General features: G+C 39.6%; 1 protein-coding gene across 1 annotated transcript in view; it reads left to right on the top strand.

Moving 5' to 3' along the window:
• The first annotated feature begins 231 nt into the window (after positions 1 to 231).
• The window catches only part of si:ch211-127i16.2 (probable flavin-containing monoamine oxidase A), a 40,098-nt gene continuing 31,213 nt past the window's right edge, over positions 232 to 9,116 (top strand). Inside the window, exons 1-7 of the mRNA XM_035667873.1 lie at positions 232 to 466; positions 600 to 687; positions 2,097 to 2,277; positions 2,791 to 2,905; positions 3,782 to 3,939; positions 5,023 to 5,112; positions 7,483 to 7,567. Of these exons, the coding sequence (XP_035523766.1) occupies positions 349 to 466; positions 600 to 687; positions 2,097 to 2,277; positions 2,791 to 2,905; positions 3,782 to 3,939; positions 5,023 to 5,112; positions 7,483 to 7,567 (835 nt within the window). The 5' untranslated portion in view covers positions 232 to 348. The remainder of the gene's footprint in view (positions 467 to 599; positions 688 to 2,096; positions 2,278 to 2,790; positions 2,906 to 3,781; positions 3,940 to 5,022; positions 5,113 to 7,482; positions 7,568 to 9,116) is intronic.

Here is a 9,116-nt window from a genome sequence, read left to right as displayed (position 1 = left end):
GGTATTACACACCTATTGCTTGTTAACAGAATAACTAAATTACTATGACTATGTGTTACAAGACAAGTCAAGTGTTAATTCTGAAGACACCTCTACTGTTCAAAAGCCTTTTTCCGGCTTCCTTTATTGCTGGGATTTGTACAGCCCAGTCTCTGCCAAGTAGGTCACACACTCAACAGTTACTCACAGTTCCAAAGTGCACTGTTACGAAAGCAGCCCAGGCTTTGCAAGATAACCTAATTGATACGGAGAAGAAAAGGGAATACAAGTTGGATTTCTGTTCCTGATTCCACTGTTTACCAGTACACGCTAAGTTGGCACAAAAAACATAGTCACTTGAGCTTGACTATGACTGCAGAAATATGGGACGTTATTATTGTTGGCGCTGGACTGTCTGGACTGAGTGCAGCTCATTTGCTCAAAAAAAGGAATGCCAAGTTGAGAATACTGATAGTGGAAGGAAAAGGTTTGTAAAAGTGTATCATTAGTAAAAGCTATTGGTAACTTTAAGTGGTGAGTCATTTTATACTGAATGCTTTCAGTTGTGTAATTGCTGAAAAGAGGCATTGCTCTAAGTTGTGTCTGGTGTTGCCATGCAGATCGGGTGGGAGGTCGCACACTGTCTACTGAAATACCGGCAGCCAATGGTGTTGATCGCTGGGACTTTGGAGGACAGTGGGTCGGAAGGTAATGTTCAAAGTCAAAAACTACAAGAATAACAAAGTAGTAACATTTCAAGGGTAAATCCAGTTGAAACCACATGGCTATTTATGTTTCTGGTGTTTGATTATGTATGTTTCTAGGAACAGAAACAGTGGAATATTTTGCTCCTGACAGGAATTTGTTGTTTTGTTTACTGAAAGCCATTTAGTGGATATTGAACTTGCAGCAGAGTTGCACTGAACATATGGCAAAGCAAGCAATCTAAAGCAGTGATTTTGAAGTTAGCTGCTAGTATGCAGTTCAAAGTCAGTCAGACATTTCACCAGTTCATTATGGAGTCAAAGGAAACACTGAAGATGAACTTCATTATTAAATCATTAGGGCTTGTAAAGTCAGAACAGGCAGAAAATCTGACCTCAGTTAGAAAAACGACCTTTATCCGCATTATAATTGTTATAAATTTACTTTTTGATGGACACCTGGTGGTTAGCACTGTCACCTGACAGCAAGAGGGTTCTGGGTTTGAACCTGCCGACTGAATGTGATGCACTTGGAGACATAGGCTGGGGATTTTGAGTTTCAAGAATAATGATGTCAATCACGAACAATTAAGGTTCCAATAATTGTCCATTTATCAGACAATCTTTGAATAAGATTACTTCAAGAAAAACAAAAGATTTCTAATGACTCATAGTGACTCATCATGGCTGATACAAGGTTTATATAATTTATAGTGGAAAGAATAGAATGTGGATGTGTATTGTTCAGTGTTGTGTTTGTAGGCTGGTATTGTGCTGAAAAGGCCATTGATTGCAATGTGTATGCTGCACCACTGCTGATTATATTACAAACTAGTCCTGCAACTTGTTTTACTATATTTTGTTGTATGTATAGGTGTGCATATATGTGCATGTATGTCATATTTTCATTATTGTTTAATTTATATTATGACATTATACATTTTTATTCCTGTGCACCCCAGGGAGAGCAGCTGTTGCGCTGGGAACAGGCAATGGAAATCCAAATAAATAAGCAAATAAACACTACAGATTATGTCAGCTATATAGAAAATAACATTTCTTTTTATCTTTTTTTTCAGAACTTAACACGTGTTCAGGCTCACTTGTTTTTCAAGGTTCTTGTCTTTATCAGCCCTTTCAATATGTTTAGTTTCAATATTTCATGAACAGCTCCTTGCTCTTCAATCTTCCAACCTTGAAGTAAACCATGAGATACCAACTACCAACCAATCTCAATAACTCATTCAAAGTACCATGAATGTTTTTTTCAGTCAGGATTAAGACCGCTGCACAGCACAGACTGACATAGCAGCAGTTATGATTATGTATCATCTAAAAGTGTAAAAACCCTACAGCAAATCCTCAAATACTGTAAACATAAGCATCAAATAAATGGCTTCCCTTTTCTTTCAGCACCCAAACACATATCTTGGAGCTCATAAAAGAGCTGGGCTTCGAGACCTTCCCGCAATTCAGTGTTGGAAAGAAGGTGCACCACATGGGCGGACCAGGTGCCAAAGTTCGCACCTACAGAACCAGTATCCCTGCTCTATCCCCACTGGTGCTAATGGACATCACCCAGCTCCTTTGGAAGGTGAGGGAACAGACTTACACAACAGTATTCTGTACTTAGGACTATGTTAAGGATAAGGTAGATAACCATAACTCTCAGTGGACAAATATGATACTTACAGTTGAGTAGTGGTTTAATTAATTTCTTGTTGACTTTTTCGTATAGAAAAACATACGATTCAGATCTTAAAACCATACATTTTCATAATCATCTTTATTGTCCAATATCCTTACCATGCTGGGAATTGATAAGAAGTCCCAAATGGATGTGGTAATGGTATTTGTAACATTTGTAATGCAGTGTACTTTTGGATTGGTAGGTCAAGAGTATATTTATCACACTAACTAAAAATGTCCTGCCCAGAATAAATGGTTAGGGTAGCAGTGAGAAGTAGAAAGTGTGGGGGAAAAAAAACCAAGTAGAATCATATTTGGCAGTCTCCAACTATTTTATTGTATCAATGGGATGCTATGGTTCACAGTGGTAAATCATGATGTGTGGGTGTGTTGTGTTGGCTGTATTTTCCCCCATCAGATTGACAGATTGTGTGCCACAGTATGTGTGCACGATCCTTCGAGGACCCCCAACGCTTTTGAACTGGACAGTATGACCCTGCACTCATACATTGAGCAACATGCCTGGACTGCAGGTTAAGACTACCTCCTCTATCTTAACCAATAAAGCATACTGAGTTCCTACTTTGTGTTGGTTGTGCACACAGTTGGTGATTTATGGTGACGATAATAAAGACATTTGAGTATAACTTACTATTTAGATGCTTTAATAAAATCATTAGTGACAGAATTGTATAAAAATACTTTGAGACTAATAGCTCTGGTGTAATTCTCATTCATTGTAAAAAATAAATAATAATAAATAAGATGAATGAAGTTTAAAGTTCCAGTGTGTAACATTTGGGAGGCTCTACTGGCAGAAATGAAGTGTATTATTTGTAACTATGTTTTCAAAAGTTTGTCTCTGGTCCTTAGCAGTCATGGTAAATTGAAAATGATAGTAGCTCCTTCAGTAGCGGTTGCCAACAAGCTCACAATGCAGCAGGTATAATGTTGGTCAACATCTTAGCTCAGAGTGGTAGCATGCTCACGTTTGCTAAAGTGCAAATGAGCACTAAACACCAGCTGAGGCTTATGGGAATGCTCTTGATTTTTCAGGTATTTGGTCGTAAACTCAAGTATTGGATACATTGAAAATTTGACCTAATGATGGCACTATGAAAGGTCGGGATTGACATGACAAGTAACAAATAATGGCATCTACTGTACGTTTGACTACAGATTTAATTTGATTATAGAAAAGTCCTCATCATCATCTCAGGTGTTTCTTGAACGATGCTCTATACTTCATGCAGCAGACGAAATTGCAGACTTTTTACAATGCAATGTAGAATAGTGGTTAGCGATATAATGGGATAGAACTTTGCAGAACACTGTCATTGCAGGGAAATGCATATTATTATTGAATGTGTGAGAGCTTAAGTATGTATTCAATCATCCCCTTCTGCCAGAGCTCAAAGAGGAGTTGGGACTGTGTAGCAGGTCTGTCTTTGGCATGGAGCCATCCCAGATGTCCTTCCTATTCTTCCTCATGTATGCGGCAGCAGCTGGAGGGCTACTACCGCTGCTGGAGAGCACTCCAGGTTCCGCTCAGGAGTTCAAGATAAAGGTACACAGCACATATCCTTCCCCGGAGTGCATATTGTTGACTTAAGTGCCTTTTTTAAAACTGCAGAACATTTGTTCTCTACTTGACTAAAACTTGGCCCAACAATACAGTCTGCACATCTCAGTCAAGTCCTATCCCAACAAACACAATGCCATTCTTTGTCCCCGACACATCATTGATTTGAGGCTGTTTAAACATTTGGAGCTGTGGCCTTGTATTGGTATTTTCCTCTTTTCTATGTGCTCCCTCTGCATTAAGGTTATAGATTTAGCCTTTTTTCTGTTTGCACTATTGTTTCTGAAACTTGTCTCTCCTCACAGTGTAAAAAGCACAGGCAAGGCCTTAAAGAAAATGGCAGCAAAGCTTTTCTAGTTGCAAACTTGTGCATTAGCACATTCACCTTTTTCTTCTGCAGCAATTTTCTTATTATCCAAAACTATTATGATTAGCACTCCGAGCATGACAACAGCACAACAAAGAGCATCAAAATAGTAACTGGAATGGCCTTGCTCTTATCAGTTGTACATCATTAAAGAGTATAACAGAGATACAGCTCACCTCTGCAGTAGTTCTATCTCTAACAAATGCTGAATACATTTTCATCTGAAATATTCAGTACTTTTTTAGTTGTGTTTAATTCTCCTTCGAGGTTACATTCAGCTTTTATTTTGTCCCTTTTTTATGACACCTACCGCCACAAGCCACAATGTATACATACACACAAGTATTTTATACCTTGGGAGGAAAGTATTTCCCACTGAAAAGTGTTCCACTGAACATTGTTTACAGAAAGAGATGTTGCTGATGAGTTTTTCAAATGTCACATGTAATTGCTGGAGGACCACAAACAAAATGTGTTATTGCACTGGGGTGTCGGCAGAAGTCTCAGAGGCACATACATCAAAATCTCTGCAAATGTAACTGAATTATCTGCATGGCCGGCTACACACCACCAGGGGTTTGTTGTTAAGTAATTCCGGTGAAGTGACCCTTCATTAACCTCAAGCACTCTGCACACCCTAGGAATGAGGGCAGCTATGGGTTTAAAGCCCTGCTTGATGTGTAATATCTGTCTCTCCACAGGGAGGCACCCAGCAGCTTTCAGAGTGTCTTGCAGAACGTATTGGGTGGAAGTATGTCCGGCTGGGTTCTGCCGTGACGGCCATATGGCAGGTAGAGTACAGTAACAGCTCACTCAGGGATTGATGAGGCGCGACACAGAGATAACAGCTTCCTCAGTGGGGAAACAGGCCGTGTCCTGTGAAGGCACTGTCTGTTCCGCCTGACTGTCTTTCTTATCCACAGCTGAGAGACCAAGAAGGCTGTATGCACCCTAAAGTGCAGAGCTTTACCTCGAAATATTAATATATAAGTCGAGTCAAATTTTATTTATAAAGCCCAAAATCACAAATCACAATTTGCCTCAGGGGACATTCAAAACCGTCTGTCCTTAAACCCTCCATTCGGGTAAGGAAAAATGCACCCCTCCCCCCCCCCAAAAAAATACTGGATGACAAAACTATTAAATTATTTTATTCTACCAAATTCAATTAGTTAGGACACTCCCAGTTGACGCCGTCTATATTTCCTAATACTCAGAAGTAGAGCTGAAACAATTATTTATTAAGACTTTTGGTAATCCATTTGTTGCCATTTGTCATCATTCATCAAGCAAAAATTCCAAGAATTAAGTGATTGCAGCCTCTTAAATAAGTGAGTATTTGGTGCGTTTCTGGTAAATTGAATATACTTGGGTTTTGGAAATGGTGGCACAAAATAAGCAAATGGAAGATGTCACCATGGTGGAGGAATATTTCTCAATATTTTCTAACACATTGTCAGAGCAGATGATTGATCAATCATTGAGTCAATCAATGATGATCAAATGAATCTTCAAATGTGAATATTTTATTCACATTATCTTTTTATATTAGATATTTTATAGGCTAACCAATTAATCACTTACAGCCCTACATTTTAAACACTAAATCATTAAATGACAAGAAAAAGCCATCAAATTAATTAATATTGACAATAATCGCCAATTGCGTATCATTTGCAGGGTCACAAGAGAACTATAGCGTATCCCAGCATGCATTGGGTGACAGGCAGGTCACACCCTTGACATTTTGCCTGTCTATCACAGGCATAACACATATTGACAGACAAACACATTCACACTCACATTCACAGCTATGGGCAACTTAGAGTTTCTAGTTCACCTAAGCTGAACCGGAGCTCCCAGAGGAAAGCCACACAGGCACGGGGAGGGCATGCAAACTTCAAACAGAAAGCCCCCCAGCCGGACAAGTTGGCTTCACACCCAGGACCCTTTCGCCACACGGTGACAGTGCCAGGCACATACAAACCAAAATGAAACCATTATTTTATGAAAATTTAAGTGAAAATAAATAAATTGGCTTTCTTGAGACTTTGAGGAAAGCTTGTTCAGACTTGAGGAGCTGGGACACCTTTAATTTTAAGCTCTGACCCTGAAGAAGCAAAAAAAGCTGAGGGTTGTTTCAGTGGTGCTGGAAGATATGAACTCCTAATTACATAGGGCTTTCACTGTGTTAAGGTTTAAAAAGAAAAGAAGGTCCTAAAGTTACAAGAAGGCCAGTCTAGAGAGCTAAAAATATAATGAATTTAATTCCTAATTTTCAGCATCCAAAAATATCTAGCGGTTTTCCAGTCTCAGAAGATGAGAGCTTTCTATGTTGCACACTGACGTTCTGTGGTGGGTGAGTTTTAATTATCACCAGAGGCTTAAGTTTAGTGGAAATACATGTGAGACCAAGGGAGCTAGCACATAAGAGCTCTGCAACAGCACGACTGTCAGCAGTGATTCAAAAATATAATTTAACCACCTTTAAATGTTATTTTGCTATGTCATTTGCATGAATTACTAGAATATCTCCTTCTTAGATTGTCAGAATTGACAAATATAAAATACAAAACACAATCTAATAGAAATAATCCATTTGACTGATAAAACTATGCCTCAGGTATCATCAGAATCAGAATCAGAATCAGATTTATTGCCAAGTTAGTTTTCACAAACGAGGAATTTGCCTTGGTACATCGGTGCATATAAATCACAATCAAGCATAGAAAAATATAAATAAAGATAAGATCAAAAATAGAGATCATAAAAAAGAGCCACTATATACAAATGTAAAAAGTACAAAATGATTATACTATAATAAATGAGTTAGATTAAGATTAAAAATATTCTAAGGATAAAAGTATCCTCAGAAGATATTTTGTCTGCATATAGAAAAGCAGAATTTGGCTCCAAGAAGGTAGTCATTTTGCATAGTTAGATAATGGGAAAATATGGGCTCAGTGGCTAGAAAGAAGTAGACTCAAGTTAAGTAAAGTTAAATAAAATGTGTGCGTCCTATATTTGAAATTGTGTAGCAGAATAGCAGTCAGCAAATCACACTTATGAACAGCTCCACCGCACCAAAGAGGAAGGTACTAACAGATCTGTACAACTTGCTTATTAAATAAAGCTGTATTTCTGTTTATATGTTTCAACAGGATGCTGAGTGGGCCAGGGTGACGACCGTCACCAACACCTTCTTGTGCAGAGCTGTGATTGTCACCTGCCCCCCACATTTGGCAGGTCAGTGCGTCTCCCGCCTCTGTAGACTCGCTAAATGAAATTCTCACTGATGCAGGAGGCAAATATCCTCCTCTCTCACTATGTCTGTCAAATGTGGCACACTGTGCACCCATGCAGATAAATCTTTGATTTTCCTAAATCTTTTTGGCTCCGGGGTGTGGCAGTCACTTTGGCTGAAGTAAATTCTGTCTGAGGTTGGGCCCTCGGCTGAGGAATTGCCTGGATTGGATTTTGAACCAGAGCAAGAGTTAAGGCCAAAACTTTTAACTGGGGGCTAATGTGACATTTGTTATGGTCGGCGGTGGGAAGTTGAAAGTGACAAACACGTCATTACCAACCTCTCTGTAATCGAGCTACCAAGGAGGGGGAAAATATGGACCCCTGCAGTAAAGTGTTTGCCGGCTGTAAGAAGCAGAAAGTTTTTAATTGAACCATAAAAACATGCCATGTTGAAAATCAAACTTTTTCAATTAACAGCACATATTACTGCAAATCTAACGTGTGGGCAGCCATGTTTTAAAAGTTATTTTGAGTAGAATCCACTTTTTATTTGTTTTTTCCTGGTCAGAAAATAGAAATCCTGCCTTTCTGGAACTGTAAGGTAAACTAGTGGTGACTTGGAGTTGTACCTGATTTAATTTTTGCAGTTTGGCTGGTGCTGTGCAGGACACATAGTGCCGGTTGATGTCGAGGCCGGGAGCTGCGGCTATAGTTTTTGCCGGTTTTGGAAGGGGCCGAAACTGAAGCTTGGGCTTACTCTGGGTCTGTGCCTGTTTGTACTAAGCTGGCAACATATCTGTCACTCAAAGCCTCATACTCAGAGCTATGGACCACGGCCAGGATCCTTAATGAGACAGGTTTGAGAGCGGTGTTGAATTATGCAGCATGGATTGCTCTGGCTCAGATGCCACAGTGCCATGCGCTGGCCTTAAATCAGTGCCAGGAGATTGACAGGAACTTTCAAAGAGCCAAAGTCAGGCCGGTGATTGAGATGTCACCTCTCCCAAAAGGAGTTGGGGATGAATTAAAGAGAGGACTGCTGCTTAAAGTCATCTGTGCGACACGTTTTGTTTTAATTTTGTGGAAGTGGGCAAACCCGAGAAGCTTTCCAGTCAGTGGGGGAGAAAGAAGAGAGCTTAACACTGACAGTGGGAATGATGATAACGACTCTAGACGATTCCAAGCCTCTGTTGGACAGCAGCAGTGTAGAGGATTGTTCACAGGATCCATAGCCTCTCATGTTGGCTCTTCTTTTTCTGTCTGTTTCTGACATTCCTAAATAATTCTCAAGTCACTTGCTCTCATCAATAAATGGGTAGATATGGATGAATGAACAACTAAATTTATACGTTCTGGGTTCCAAGAGGTGCTTTGCCTTAAAAGACACTACCACTACATATACACACACAAACCACAAATGCTGGATATGAGCTCTGTCTTCCCAGAAATATCATGTTTTTCTCTTTCTTGGCTCCTGGATTTATCTCCCCATTCGTCCATCCATCTTTTATAATGAGTTCCGCCAGTTCCCCCCCCCCCCCCTTTTTTT

The sequence above is a fragment of the Morone saxatilis genome, unplaced genomic scaffold (genome assembly GCF_004916995.1).
Source record: "Morone saxatilis isolate NCDOM2014 unplaced genomic scaffold, NCSU_SB_2.0 Contig21, whole genome shotgun sequence".
Lineage (NCBI taxonomy): Eukaryota > Metazoa > Chordata > Actinopteri > Moronidae > Morone > Morone saxatilis.
The sequence above is the reverse complement of the archived record's forward strand: the minus strand, read 5'-3'. Positions and strand labels throughout refer to the sequence as shown.